Genomic DNA, 16,431 nt, shown 5'->3' on the forward strand with positions numbered 1-16,431 from the left:
GCCGGGCAGTGAGCACCTGGCCCACTGGGGGATGCCGGGCCCTCAGGCCACCCTCATGAAGTCTGTTACTGATTGTTTGGTCAGAGACCTTCACACCAGTGGCCTGCTGGAGGTAATTTTGTAGAGATCTAGCAGTGCTCATCCTGTTCCTCCTTGCCCAAAGGTGCATATACCGGTCCTGCTGATGGGTTAAGGACCTTCTATGGCTCTGTCCAGCTCTCCTAGAGTTAACTGCCTGTCTCCTGGAATTTCCTCCATGCTCTTGACACTGTGCTGGGAGACACAGCAAACCTTCTGGCAATGGCATGTATTTATGTGCCATCCTGGAGAAGTCCGACTGCCTGTGCAACCTCTATAGGGTCCAGGTATCACCTCATGTTACCAGTAGTGACACTGACCCTAGCTAAATGCAAAACTAGTGAAAAACAGAAAAGATAGGGTTGTCTTATTGTTGCCCATCTAGTGCACCTGTTAACTTAATTAACACCATAGCAGCTGAAACTGATTAACAACTCCCTGCTACTTAACTGGCCAGATCAATATCCCAGGAATTTAATTGACTTGATGCTATACTCTGATTAAAAAGTGTTCCTTTAATTTTTTTGAGCAGTGTAGTGTAGTACTACTTTTTCATTTCATGAGGCTTGACATAAAAGGCCAACATTTGTACATTTTATCTATGCATCAGTGCTACGGTAATACTGCAATGTGGAATATTTCAAAAGCAAGGCAAAATACCAGTGTAAGCAAGATGTGCTTTGAATTAAATACAGTTTACAGAACAAATATTTCATTTTTGTGTGCACATTTGTGAGTTAAATTGGAACTTTAGCTAAATGCGTGACAAACAGTATGGTCCGCTTAATTACCAAAAAATGTATTTATTCAGTATCAAAAGAGTGTATGAACACCTAAAAAGTCAGTATCAAAAGAGTGTATGAACACCTAAAAAGTATACCCATGGTATATGATCACCCAAATTGGGAACCACACAAAATCACTTGAACAATGCATGACTTACTTGCTGACATAAAACAAGAACACAAACAATAAACGAATAATGTCCTTCGGACGCCAAGTGCTCTGTCAAAAGGCTCAATGCCGTATATCTGTATCAGGTAAAAATATCTAGAAGGGTACTCCCATGTGTCAACCCCTTGGAAGCTCAATCTGGATGGTAGTACACACTGGATAGTAATAGTAAGTAAGCAAAACCCTGGATTGGTAATGCACCAGTACTGAGTAGGGTTTCTGGTGGCTTATTCACCTGTGATGGTATAGGAAATAGTATGAATGAGTAACATTCCAGTTCAGCGAGTGGCGCTAGACAGGGATGTACACCTGACTGGTGATTGATAACCCCTCCACCATTCACAGCCACACTGTGTGTGGGTATGAGGATAGCTCAGTAAGTCCAGTATAACCCTTTCTGAGGTATAAGTATGATGTAACGTACTGGCATTAATAGAGACTTTGGGAGAGCTGGGGCAAGTAGAGGCATGTTCAGTCACAACATGGCATCAAGGCATGTAATCAAGACAGTTCCAGGCAGCAGCCTCAGTACATTACCGCCATCCCAAATCTCTAGCCGACCAGCGTTCCCGAGAGAGCTCCACTCCGTATGAATCCTAAGTGGTGCTGTGTGTGAGATGCACCTTCAGGGCTGGCTGTGTTATTACATCTGTTATAACGGTCTCTGAATCCACTCTGTGGTCAGTATTGCCTCCCTGTACAGCTCGCCAACTCTACAGGGGGTACTTCTAAGTTGTTTATGTGAATAACCTCTTTCACGAAAACGTTTATAGAGATAATCACTCTCTTGTCTAAGGTCCGCCATTTTTGTGCAGATTCTCTTTAAGCAAAGTAATTGGCCAACGGGAATTCCATCATTTAACCATTTAGGATGATGGCTATCAGCTCTCAATACAGTGTTGGCCGCTGTCTTTTTTCGAAATGTGTGTGTAACCAGCGAGGTATCTTCAATATTGATTTAGAGATCCAAAAAGGAAATCTGTTTCCTATCAAAGACAAAGGTAAGTCTGATGTTACAATCATTGTTATTAAGGAAAATTAATTTATGGAGTGTCTCCACATCTCCCTTCCAGACTACCAACACGTCATCGATGTACCTTAACCACGTGTGTATGTGGTCAAGGTACATCAGAGAGATATATACAACTTCCTCCTCCCAAAGCCCCAAATGAAGACAGGCGTATGCCGGGGCCCAAGAGGCTCCCATAGACGTCGGTTAAATCTGTTTGTAGTATTTAGAAATACATTTTGCAGGTATAGCTATGTAAAACATCTAAAAATATGTGTCTATACTGTTTACAATCCAGTAATAAACTGTCTCGCATGCTCAGTTGCTCTACCTTTTTAGGTACTGCTGAGTTTTTAGAGGTCGATCTGCCGACAGCCTTAAAGCAGAATTAAACCTCCCTATCCTTTACAGCCAAGGAAGCTGCTTCTGTTTGATCTGCAACTGCCATGGTGCTGCGCATGTGATCAGTTATGACATTATCTATTTGATGGTTTGACAGTTTGAGGACACAAGCAAATTTAGCAATCTCGGCATGCTGGGAATGTAACTGTTTTTTTAAATCGATGGGTTTAGTTCCACTTTATGATTTACTGCTGTTCAGAGGCTCTGGGCTTCAGCAAAATTGCAGCCTCCAGCAAAGAAGAAACAGGAGCAATGCTGGGGGCAATTTACAGCACACACATTTTCTGTTAGCATAATTATTAAAGCGGAGCTCCAGCCAAAATGGGAAACCCTGCTTGTTTGCAACCTCTTGACACTTTTTTTGGCGGGGGGGGGGGGAGCAGGTACCTGGTTTTGACAGGTACCCACTCCCACTTCCGGGTAGAATCGCCACGGCAATCTCCAATTATTTCTGGCCCCTCCTCCTTTCCCCCGCTGCCTTCTGGAACACATACAGAAGAAGTTGCAGAAGATGGCAGGACCATTCAGAAAGTGCAGCGCGACTCGCACATGCGCAGTAGGAAACCGGCTGTGAAGCCTGAATCGGCTTGGTGTGCCGACATCCCTGAATCCCTGGACAGGAAAGTGTCCTTATATTAAAGGTCAGCAGCTGCAGTATTTTTTTTTCCCCACACTGGAGCTCATTTTTAATGTGGAATGTATGTTCCTTCTAAAGAACATTTTTTTTATCAAGTTGTTATGTTACCTTCCACTTTAAGGTATGCACTAGTTTCTTATATCTCTTGAGGAACCAAGTAACAAAATCTCCCACTAGAGATATATGCTCAGCCCTCCACAACCCCCCACCCCCAACACATTTGCTGTTATGTAAAATATATCAGGAATATTCCAGTAAGGAAAATAAAATTGGTGATTTAACCTATAAGCATCCTAAACCCTATCAGCATATCATTTTGGGCTGAGTTTACTGTATCTAAACCCAAAAGAAGAAATGTAATACAAGTCAGCTTACCAATTCTTACATGTAGTGCCTGCATTCATTTTTCTTTTATTTTTCCCCTTTATTTTCATGCGGTGATACAGCCAGTAAGTCTGTTATTTTACAGCTCTTAATTTATGTTAGTAAAGTCTATCTAAACCTGCTAGTGCATCTAACACTAGCCTCACTTCAGGTTGACAATTCTGTTATCCAAGGTGCCTTCATTGCTTATTAAGTGAAGTGAAGACACCTTGGTACACACTAAGCTTTTTTTTTTTTTTTTTTCAACCCAGCGGGCTGCACAAAAAAAAACTTGACAGATCGTTGTACTATCACAAGCAATGTTAGTACAGCAATCCCCCCTGCTGTGCTGTTGTGTTCTGATAGGGGGATCGCCCCCCCCCTCCCCCCAATTCAGGACACACCAGTCAGTTATCATAGCCATTGGCTGCAAGGGCTGATCAGATGCCGGGAGGCTACTGGTTTTCAAGCATGCTCGTTCACGAGAACGGCTTCTGTCGGACAGGCAGCTGTACACAAAAGTCAGCCGGTTTCTACGCTAACGGCTGTTTTCAGCCGATGTTTGGCCTGTGTGTACCTGGCATTAGATAGAAAGTGCGTTACCAACCAAATCACCTGGTAAAAATAAAGGAAAAAAGCCTAAAAAAAAAGAAAAGGAAAACTAAAGCAGCTACTGCTTTTAAGGATTGGTAAGCTTCAATATATAGAATTTTAGTTTTTTAGTTTACATACACTTTAATGCCTAATGGGGCGTACACACGGTCAGACTTTTCGACCGGACTGGTCTGACAGACGCTGACGGACCAAATCCGGCGAACAATCCGATCGTGTGTGGGCTTCACCGGACCTTCAGCTGACTTTTCCAGTCGCAAATCTGACGGACTTTAGATTTGGAACATGCTTCAAATCTTTACGTCGTTACTCTGCTGAACCCAGAAACCGCTCGTCTGTATGCTAGTCCGACGGACAAAAAACAAAGCTAGGGCAGCTCTTGGCTACTGGCTATCAACTTCCTTATTTTAGTCCGGTGTACGTCATCGCGTACGAATCCGTCGGACTTTGGTGGGGTCGTTAGAAAGTCCGCCAAAAGTCAGTCGAAAGTCTGTCGGACGGGCTGTCGGACTTTTGTAGCCGAAAAGTCTGACTGTGTGTACGCGGCATAACTCCAGAGAACTTTTATATGTTTTGGTTAATTGTGAAGTGTCCTCAAAAGAGATTTCCCCTTATTTCCTATTCCTGACTTGTCGGCACAGGAAGCAAGAGGCACAAGCAGCAATAAAATACATTTTAGTAAAATGGATAAAGGGAAAAACCTGTCAATTTCTTATTGTTGTCTGTATCCCTATATGTAAATAAAGACACTCATTGAACAACCATCCATCCATTTAAAAGAACAATTGTGGAATAAACGGTCTTGCTTTATGGTTATCTAATTTGTTATTCATAGGAACTGCTCCCCTTTATCTTGGTAAGCAATGGCTATCTTCTGGCTATATCCATCTTGTCCACCTGATTTATCTCTTTAGATTAGTCAGCAAGGGGAAGGCCTTCAGTGGATACATACAAGGGTTGGACAAAAATATGGAAACACTACATGAAAAGTGACAACATGTTTTGCCTTAAAAACACAGAAGTGATGTAACATTCTTTTGCTTCTTCTAAGTCAGGGATATGCAATTAGCGGACCTCCAGCTGTTGCAGAACTACAAGTCCCATGAGGCATAGCAAGACTCTGACAGCCACAAGCATGACACCCAGAGGCATGATTGGACTTTTGCAACAGCTGGAGGTCTGCTAATTGCATATCCCTGCTCTATGTGATGAGACACCTAGCTAACAGATGGGAAGCCTCACTTTCATTATTTCATTATTCCAAGATTTAAAAAAAAAATGGCATGGGGTCCCCCTCAAAATCTATACCAGACCCTTATCCGAGCACGCAACCTGGCAGGCCGCAGCTGGAGGTCCGCTAATTGCATATCCCTGCTCTATGTGATGAGACACCTAGCTAACAGATGGGAAGCCTCACTTTCATTATTCACTGCGTGCGCTGCTAGTAATACGGAGTCATGTCAGAGCTTACTGAGCTTCAAAGAGGGCAAATTGTTGGTGCCCGCTTAGCTGGTGCCTCTGTGACTGATGTTACCAATTTGTGGTGTCGTCAGGTACAGTATCAAAGGTTATGATGGCATATGCAGTTTCTGGGAAAACATCGTCTGATAAGCATAAGCATGGTCGACATGGTCAAATGACAGAAAGAGACAAAGGAACATTACACAGGATTGTGACCTGGATTTTTGCATGACGAGTCGTACCAGATTTCATTATCCACCATCCAAGACTTATATTTGTCAATTCTAGGGATGAGCCGAACACCCCGCTGTTCGGTTCGCACCAGAAAAAATTTGTTCAAACGCGCGAACACCGTTAAAGTCTATGGGACACGAACATGAATAATCAAAAGTGCTAATTTTAAAGGCCTATATGCAAGTTATTTTCATAAAAAGTGTTTGGGGACCTGGGTCCTGCCCCAGGGGACATGTATCAATGCAAAAAAAAGTTTTAAAAACGGACGTTTTTTCGGGAGCAGTGATTTTAATAATGCTTAAAGTGAAACAATATAAGTGTAATATACTTTTAAATTTCGTACCTGGGGGGTGTCTATAGTATGCCTATAAAGGGGCGCATGTTTCCCGTGTTTAGAACAGTCTGACAGCAAAATGACATTTCACATTTTCTGATGGTTCTTAAATAATGGGGGGGGGGTGACCCGGTGACCCCGCCTCCCTCTGACGCACGGTGACTGGACGGGAATTCCCTGTGGCGTCACGGGGAATGCCACAGGGAAGTCCTGTCAAGTCCCCGTGCGTCAGAGGGGGGCGGGGTCACCGGGTGCCCCCCCGTTATTTAAGAACCATCAGAAGAGGAGAAGCATCACACAGCGGGAGCCTCCCTCCATGCCATCATGGATGCGGAGCGGCCCGAAAAGAAGGTGAAGAGAAGAAGATGAAGAGAAGAAGATGAAGAGAGAAGCGTCACACAGCAGGAGCCTCCCTCCATGCCATCATGGATGCGGAGCGGCCCGGAGAAGAAGGGAAGAAGACGCCGCGGAGGAAGATGCCGGACGAGAACACCGGAGGAAGAACCAGAAGAAGAAGAAGATGGAGGAAGAAACCGAAGGAAGATAGAAAAAAGAAGAAAGAACAAGCATTTAAATAAAGGAATTGTCAAAAACTGTCTCTTGTCATTTTTAACATTTTTGACACTTTTTCAGTGAAATGGTAGGGGTACCCCTTTACCATTTCACACAGGGGGGGAGGGCCGGGATATGGGGGTCCCCTTGTTAAAGGGGGCTTCCAGATTCCGATAAGCCCCCTGGCCGCAGACCCCCACAACCACCGGCCAGGGTTGTGGGGATGAGGCCTTTGTCCTCATCAACATGGGGACAAGGTGTTTTGGGGGTTACCCCAAAGCACCCTCCCAATGTTGAGGGCACGTGGCCTGGTACGGTTCAGGAGGGGGGGGCGCTCTCTCGTCCCCCCCTCTTTTCCTGCGGCCTGCCAGGTTGCGAGCTCGGATAAGGGTCTGGTATGGATTTTTGGGGGGACCCCACGTCATTTTTTTTTTTTAATTGGCGCGGGGTTCCCCTTAAAATCCATACCAGACCTGAAGGATCTGGTATAGATTTTGAGGGGGACCCCACGCCATTTTTCTTTTTTTTTGGCCGGGGTTCCCCTTAATATCCATACCAGACCTGAAGGGCTTGGTATGGAATTTAGGGGGACCCCCCACGTCATTTTTTTTTTAAATTTTGGTTCGGGGTTCCCCTGTGGGGAATTCCCATGCAGTTTTTATCAATGAACTTTTATGTCGGACCGGTAATTCATTAATAGCCGCGAGTAGTTTAAATGACTTTTTTTCCTTTGAAATATAATTTTGCTGTCAGACTGTTCTAAACACGGGAAACATGCACCCCTTTACAGGCATACTATAGACACCCCCCAGGTACGAAATTTAAAGGAATATTACACTTTTATTGTTTCACTTTAAGCATTATTAAAATCACTGCTCCCGAAAAAACGGCCGTTTTTAAAACTTTTTCTTGCATTGATCCATGTCTCCTGGGGCAGGACCCAGGTCCCCAAACACTTTTTATGACAATACCATGAATATAAGCCTTTAAAATTAGCACTTTTGATTTCTCCCATAGACTTTTAAAGGGTGTTCCGCGGCATTCGAATTTGCCGCGAACACCCCAAATTGTTCGCTGTTCGGCGAACTTGCGAACAGCCGATGTTCGAGTCGAACATGAGTTCGACTCGAACTCGAAGCTAATCCCTAGTCAATTCCCAGGAGAATTCATGCCTTATTGGATGCCACAGGCAGTCCAACACTATATTAGGTAACGATTTTGTTCTTTTATCATACTTGTTTCCATAATTTTGTCCAGCTCCTGTATATCCAATAAACATACAATTGTTTTCCAATCTGAACATTTTCAGGCAACTCTGTTGATGATCATCCTATGTGTATGGGTACCTCAACTTCCTAAACCAGGGGTCCTCAAACTTTTTAGACAGGGGGCCAGTTCACGGTCCCTCAGACTGTTGGGGGGCCGCACTATAGTTTAAAAAAAATATGAACTAATTCCTAAATTCCTATGCACACATCTTTTTTTGTAGTGCAAAAGAATAAAAGAATGAATAATAAATAATAATATATATAGGGGATGGACAGGGGGACAGAGGGATGGACAGGGGGACAGTGGGATGGACAGAGGGGTGGACAGGGGGACAGAGGGGTGGACAGGAGGACAGAGGGGTGGACAGTGGAATGGACAGGGGGACAGAGGGATGGACAGGGGGACAGTGGAATGGACAGAGGGGTGGATAGGGGGAGAGTGGGTTGGACAGAGGGGTGGACAGGGGGACAGAGGGGATGGACAGGGGGACAGTGGGATGGACAGGGGGACAGAGGGGTGGACAGGGGGACAGAGGGGTGGACAGGGGGACAGAGGGGTGGACAGGGGGACAGTGGGATGGACAGGGGGACAGAGGGGTGGACAGGGGGACAGAGGGATGGACAGAGGGACAGTGGGATGGACAGAGGGGTGGACAGGGGGACAGTGGGGTGGACAGGGGGACAGTGGGGTGGACAGGGGGAGACCAGGGGACAGAGGGATGGACAGGGGGACAGAGGGATGGACAGGGGGACAGAGGGGTGGACAGGGGGACAGTGGGATGGACAGAGGGGTGGACAGGGGGACAGAGGGGGGGACAGGGGGGTGGACAGAGGGATGGACAGGGGGACAGTGGGATGGACAGAGGGGTGGACAGGGGGACAGTGAGATGGACAGGGGGACAGAGGGATGGACAGGGGGACAGAGGGGTGGACAGGGGGACAGTGGGATGGACAGAGGGGTGGACAGGGGGACAGAGGGGTGGACAGAGGGGGGACAGTGGGGTGGACAGGGGGACAGAGGGGTGGACAGGGGGGACAGAGGGGTGGACAGGGGGACAGTGGGATGGACAGGGGTCCTCACTTGTTAGTAGGCTCTTGCCTGAAGCCTCTGCTCTCGCTGTCACTCTTCGCGCCTCCTGTCTCGGCGCGGGACTGTGCTGGAAACTACACTTCCCAGCATGCAGCGCGGCACATGGAGCCCTCCATTACTGGGGTGGGGGAGGTGGCTTGAGCAGAGCGGATATGCTCCCTGCCGAAGCCGAGCCGACCTGGCCCGAGCCTGGCCTGTCGGGAATCCGGTCCTGGGTGGGGTGGGCCGGATAAATGTCCTCGGCGGGCCGCATGTGGCGCGCGGGCCGTAGTTTGAGGACCCCTGTCCTAAACAAAGCCCAGAACTCCCCCTCCTGTTTAAAATATGAAATAGTAATAAAAAAGGTAATTGAAACTTAGGTCCTTGATGACGGTTCTCAATGGATAGGAAAAGATTGTCTTTTAACCACTTCCCATCCCGCGCATAGTCATATGACGGCCGCAAAGTGGCTCTGCCATCCCAGGTGGACGTCATATAATGTCCTCAGCCTCGCGGGCATCTAGGGGGCGCACACACCGTGTCACTTGGGTGCCGGTGCACATGCCTGGCGGTCGCGATGTACGCCGGGTGCCCACGATTGCTTGTCACAGAGCAGGGATGTGGATCTGTGTGTGTAAACACACAGATCCACGTCCTGTCAGGGGAGAGGAGACAGACCGCGTGTTCCTTGTATATAGGAACACCGATAGGTCACCTCCCCCAGTCAGTCCCCTCCCCCCAGAGTTAGAATCACTCCCTAGATAACACATTTAACCCCTTGATCGCCCCCTGGTGTTAACCCCTTCCCTGCCAGTGACATTTATACAGTAATCAGGGCATTTTATAGCACTGATTGCTGTATAATTGTCAATGGTACCAAAATAGTGTCAAACGTGTCTGATCTGTCCGCCGCAATATCACAGTCCTGACAAAAATCGCAGATCGCCATAATTACTAGTAAAAAAAAAAAATAATAATAATACAAATGCCATAAATCTAGCCCCTATTTTGTAGGCGCTATAACTTTTGTGCAAACCAATCAATATACATTTATTGAGATTATTTTTACCAAAAATATGTAGAAAATCGGCCTAAACTAAGGAAGATTTTTTTTTTTTTAATCAGGATATTTATTATAGCAAAAAGTAAAAAATATTGTTTTTTTCAAAATTGTCGCTCTTTTTTTGTTTATAGCACAAAAAATAAAAAACGCAGAGGTGATCAAATACCACCAAAAGAAAGCTCTATTTGTGGGGAAAAAAAATTCATATGGATACAGTATTGCATGACCGCGCAATTGTCATTCAAAATGTGACAGCGCTGAAAGCTGAAAATTGGCCTGGGCAGGAAGGGGGTAAAAATGCCCTGTATTGAAGTGGTTAATAATACACAAATCCTTTTAACAATGTCTATGAGAATAGAAATATGGGAACTGCCATTGCTGATGTGCAGGCCTAGGAACCTTCATCCTGCTCTTGCCTTCTGACCTTGTGTCACAGACCTACAACAAGCATTATGGGAGTTTAGATTTGCTGAGTGCATTCTTGTTCCTGGTCAGAGACTCCGAGATAAAACCAGGATCAGGATGACCGTCCCAAGGCCTGAACCCTAACATCAGTCAGCAATGACAACTCCCATATTTCTGTCCTCACAGCTTTACTTTAATTCACCAAAGATAATAAAACACATCACAGAACAATTATGTTTTATGTTACCTGAATTCCAATGTCGGAAATCCCAAGGCATTCTGATATGGAAAGTTCTTTTATTTTACTTTGAGCTGCAAGGGCTGTCAGTCCCTAGATGAAAGCACAGTAGTTATATTAATTGCTGTAACAGATGCAGAATGTAAATTAAGACCTGATGTCCATTTTCTATATATTGTCTTTATAGCTAACGATGTATAAAATTTGCACACAAGTCCCAAAACTTCTCTCTGGCTGAAATTGCAGCATCTTTAAAAATGTGTGGAAAGTTACAAAAAAGAAAGCAATAGCATGGTATGCCAGACATCCACAGTTTTGAAAAATTAAAGCAAGGAGATATGGCTTCAATAAAGTAACCAATGACATAACTCACTTCCCTGTAATTTACATATGCCTTTGTCAAAGAACCCCGCAAATCAGAAACTGTACTTTATGTTCTTAGTGCACTGTAATGCAGTGTGAGTAATGAGTGATCTGGCCTCCAGATGTGAATGTCGTTTTTATATTGCCTTATACATGCACAGTATACCTCTGCAAATGGAGCGTAATAATTTATGCGTATGGAATATGTAGTCTGTTGCTGTAATCATCTTTAGCATTGTCTCAAGTATTCTTTATTTTCTTACATGCCAGGCTATATTGAATAAGTGAGGATAATACAGAAAATTGATCAGGGCCCCTTTTACATTGCAGGGTCTGATCAGGTCCGCCTGTCAATTTTTCAGGTGGACCTGATTGGATGGTTCATTCACCCTTATGGACAAGCAGGTGTAAATTAACTTGTGTCCATTTACACCCGCCTACCCTGGGTTCGAACGGAAGGAGATCTTTTCTCTTCCATTTAGGTGGATTGGCTCAGTGGGTAGTCGGATGTAAACTGACAGCAGATTCCCTTTACACTCAGCCGCACATAGAGCAAAGCAGGCTCTGTCCGTGTCCAGTGTGCAAAATGTAGAGGTGAACTATGTATGTTCCTGCATGCCTACACTAGACTTAAGGTGGAACACAACTGTACCTGAGAACCACAAACTGAAAGCGCTATTTAATTCATTTCTAATATTCAAAGCATTGCCTCCATGCTGTATTTTGTGTAATTGATAAAGAGTTTAGTTTTGTTTCACTAACATTAACATTGGCATATACACTATGTTACCAAAAATATTGGGACGCCTGCCTTTACAGACACATGAACTTTAATGGCATCCCAGTCTTAGTTCGTAGGGTTCAATATTGCGGTGGCCCACCCTCTGCAGCTATAACAACTTCAACTCTTATGGGAAGGCTGTCCACAAGGTTAGGACTGTGTCTATGGGAATGCTTGACCATTCTTCCAGAAGCGCATTTGCGAAGGTCAGGCACTGATGTGGATGAGAAGACCTGGCTCACAGTCTCCGTTCTAATTAATCCCAAAGGTGTTCTATCAGGTTGAAGTCAGGACAGGTCAGTCAAGTTTCTCCACCCAAAACTCGCTCATCCATGTCTTTATGGACCTTGCTGGTGTGCAGTCATGTTGGAACAGGAAGGGGCCATCCCCAAACTGTTCCCACAAAGTTGGGAGCATGAAATTGTCCAAAATGTCTTGGTATGCTGACGCCTTAAGAGTTCTCTTCACTGGAACTAAGGGGCCAAGCCTAACCCCTGAAAAACAACCCCACACGGTAATCTCCCTCCACCACATGATTTGGATCAGTGCACAAAGCAAGGTCCATAAAGACATGGATGAGCAAGTTTGAGGTGGAGGAACTCGACTGGCTGCACACAGTCCTGACCTCAACCTAACAGAACACCTTTGGGATGAATTAGAGCAGAGACTGTGAGCCAGGCCTTCTGGTCCAAATCAATACCTGACCTTTCAAATGCTTCTGGAAGAATGGTCAAACATTCCCATAGACACACTTCTAAACCTTGTGGATAGCCTTCCCAGAAGAACTGAAACTGTTATAGCTGCAAAGAGTGGGCCAACTCAATGCTGAACCCAACGGACGAAAACTGGGATGCCATTAAAGTTCAAGTGCATGTAAAGGCAGGTGTCCCAGTACTTTTGGTAATATAGTGCATTTCACATGATGCTCTTGGCAAGATCAGGTTCCACACTCCACAATCAAGTCAGGTGCCGGCTTGGCTCTTCTCCATTGATGCAATCAGTTGTACCAGAAACAGGAATGCCGCACACTGGGATGCAAAATTATATTCTTCCTATATTTAAAATAGCCAGAAGGAACAAGTTCTATTCTAACAAGTTTTATGCTAGGCACAACGCTTTCTCAAAGAAACTTTATTTGAAAGAACACTGACTAGCGCAAAACTTGTCAAAATAGGACTTGTTCCTGCTGGCTATTTTAATAAATTAGGAATATTATTACATTTAACATTGGCATGGTTGCTAAAACTAAAACGGTTTACTGAGATTCTGTTCCCTGGTCAGTGCCATGCTGGATCAAAGAACGACAGATGTGGATAGGTAGTAAGGGGTAATAATGTACCAGATTCCACTGTAAGCCCCCAAACCACAAAGTATCTCATTCTTTCTGGGGGGCAGAATGTGGGGAAGGGTCCCTTGTCCACATTGTCAACGTTGGAACATTGTTGCCCTTTAAGCTGCATGAAAAGACCCTCTCCACAATGAAGGCTATTTTTTTTTTAAATTGGGTATGTCCCCTATGGCAGTGCCCACCCCCTTAGTTTGTTTATTGAACCTAAAAATGGGCAGAAAAAAAATAACAAGATTCACCTGCATGGAGGTCAGTCAGACTCAGTGCTAAGTTTGAGGTTTGTGGACTTTGCTAAACCCAGCTCATAAGAAAAATTTGACAGGTTCCTTCCTAGCAACCACCATATCATAGAATTGATAAGCTGTAAAATGCAGTATAACATTTTTTGGGAGGCTCTTAATACGCTTTAAAGAGTAATTCCATTTTTGTTGACCAAAAAAACATTCCCCTCTGGGTGATCTGTGCACACTGCTAGGATTTTAACTGTAACTTTGTTGCAGGTTCCTACCTTTTGTTATTCTGTGCAAAGTGAATCTAATGAGAGTGGTTTTATAACTATCAGTCAGCTGCTGCACCTGCAGGGCTCTAATGAGAAAAGTTGCAGGGTCTGCATCCATTTAGATGTGATTTTCCTTTGGGAGTATCCCACCAAATATGACATTTTTGTTGCAGAGGATGCCCAAAATTGGAATTGTGTCTTACTGCAGACTTCAGGGGAAATTAGTGTGCCATCCACACAAGCGGGAAATTACATTTCTGGGGGGCGCTCCGTTCACCATCCTGTTGTAATGCTGTATATCAAATGTAAATTAAGGTTTCCCAAAACTTACATACTGTATAGTTCTCCTTTTTTTTTGTTTGGATAACATTGGTGAAGACAACAGCATCAATGTTCAATTTACTTCTGACCGAATATCCAGATGGTCGAAAACATCTGAACTTTAAATAACAGTTTGTTATAAGCATAAAGGCAATAAAAACACGGAAGAATTACTGATCCCCAGTTGTAAGCAAAAAGAAAATTACAGTAACTTCAACTCAAGTGGACTTGAGGGTGGATCTGTTTCTAAGAGGGCCAGAGACTGGAGAAGTAATCAAACACTGACAATTATTTTCCCTAAAAGCTGCTGTAGAGGTCAGCACGGACATGCAGCCCACATAAGAGGATTTCAAGCATTAAAAAACCATCATCTAACACAGTCTGTACTGTTGATTTTAAAATAATGTTTCACATATTGGCAGTACTGTTGACACCCTAGTGTGTTTGCATGGAGCTGAGAATGTGCAAAGAACAACAGTACAAACATGCATAGAATGTGTAATTCTGTCCAGTCACTCTTGCAGTGTGTCTGCCGTAGAGCACAACCAAGCGACTGACACCACTTTCTGTGAAGGTCCAGCAGCATACTGATACGTCACCAACCCTGTTCCCCCTGCTCTCTCATTTTGATGACATGTTCCCTGTAAGCATATGTGCTCGCCTAACTGGTTCCTTGTCTTTATCTTTCTTCTTCTAGGCTCAGTTCTACTGTACATGGGATGGCAGGAGATTTATATTAAGACAGATTCAGATCCTTATGCTAGTTGTGTGTAAAGTGCATTTTATTACTTTTAAAAGAATACACAACTACATTAACTGGTGTTTTTATATAGCTGCTCGGAGCTTAGCTTTATATTGAAGTCCTCAGTAGTAACAGATAAAGTGATTTTATACAAAGAAAAAGTTTGCAAATTCTTTGAATAGGGTGCAATTGATAAAATGTAAAAAAATGGAGTATATAGCACAGCAAAAGGTACAGAATAGGACATTCTGGTATACAGTGGGGAAAATAATTATTTGATCTCCTGCAGATTTTGTATGTTTGCCCACTTACAAAGAAATGAAGGGTCTATAATTTTTATCATAGGTGTATTTCCAAAGATAGAGACAAAAAATCAAACAAAAAAACACATGATACAAATGTTATAAATTGATCCCCAAGCAAAACAGTACTTGGTGGAGAAATCCTTGTTGGCAAGCACAGAGGTAATTTGTTTCTTGTAGTTGGTTCCCAGGTTTGCACACATCTCAGGAGGGATTTTGGTTCACTCTTCTTTAAAGATCTTCTCCAAATCTTTAAGGTTTCTTGGCTGTCACTTGGCAATACGAAGTTTTAGCTCCCTCCATAAATGTTCTATAGGATTAAGGTCTGGAGACTGGCTAGGCCACTCCATGACCTTAAAGTGCTTCTTCTTGAGCCACTCCTTTGTTGCCTTGGCAGTATGTTTTGGGTCATTGTCATGCTGCAAGACACATCCACGACCCATCTTCAATGTTCTGGCTGAGGGAAGAGAGTTCTCATCCAAGATTTTACAATACATGGCTCCGTCCATTGGTCCCTCAATGTGGCCAAGTCGGTCTGAACCTTTAGCAGAGAAATAGCCCCAAAGCATAATATTTCCACCTCCGTGCTGTAGGGATGGTGTTCTTAGGGTCACAGATAGCATTTTTCTTCCTCCAAACACGGCGAGTCAAGTTAATGCCAAAGAGCTCAATTTTGGTCTCACCTGATCACATCACTTTCCCCCAATCCTTCGCTGAACCATTTAGATTTGCATTGGCAAACTTCAGACAGGCTTGTACATGTGCCTTCTTGAGGAGGGGGACCTTGCAGGTGCTGCAGGATTTTAATCCATGGCGGCATATTGTGTTACCAATGGTTTGTTTGGTGACTGCGGTCCCAACTGCCTTGAGATCATTCACAAGCTCCTCCCCTGTACTGGGCTGATCCCTCACTTTTCTCATGATCACCCTTACCCCACGAGGCAAAATCTTGCATGGAGCTCAATATTTTGTATTTCTTCAATGTGCGAATAATCGCTCCAACAGTTGTCTCCTTCTCATTAAGCTTCTTGCTGATGGTCTTGTAGCACATTCCAGCCTTGTGCAAGTCTACAATCTTGTCCCAGACATCCTTTGACAGTTTTTTGGTCCCACCCATGATGGTGAGGTTTGAATAGAAGAAAGAGATTCTGTGGACAAGTGTTTTTTATACACATAACAAGTTGTCGTTAGGAGCACCTTCTTAAATTGACAGAACTAATCTGTGTACCACAGATATTGTAGCCAGTCTGTGGGAGCCAGAATTATTGTTTACAGTGTACAGGGAGGAGGAAGTCAGGAAATAGTAATGCACAACATACAGAGAGGGGAAGTCAAGAGTATGCAATGTACAACTCAGCATATGAAGAGTGTATAACATACAACAAAGTTCATAGGG

At 44.2% G+C, this 16,431-nt stretch overlaps 1 protein-coding gene across 1 annotated transcript in view; it reads right to left on the reverse strand.

Annotated features, from left to right (window-relative positions):
• Positions 1–16,431, reverse strand: part of FBXL13 (F-box and leucine rich repeat protein 13) — a 276,722-nt gene that overhangs the window by 7,422 nt on the left and 252,869 nt on the right. Inside the window, exon 18 of the mRNA XM_073619601.1 lies at positions 10,689–10,772. Coding sequence (XP_073475702.1) covers positions 10,689–10,772 — 84 coding nt within the window. The remainder of the gene's footprint in view (positions 1–10,688; positions 10,773–16,431) is intronic.

Source organism: Aquarana catesbeiana, linkage group LG03 (assembly GCF_042186555.1).
Source record: "Aquarana catesbeiana isolate 2022-GZ linkage group LG03, ASM4218655v1, whole genome shotgun sequence".
Classification (NCBI taxonomy): domain Eukaryota; kingdom Metazoa; phylum Chordata; class Amphibia; order Anura; family Ranidae; genus Aquarana; species Aquarana catesbeiana.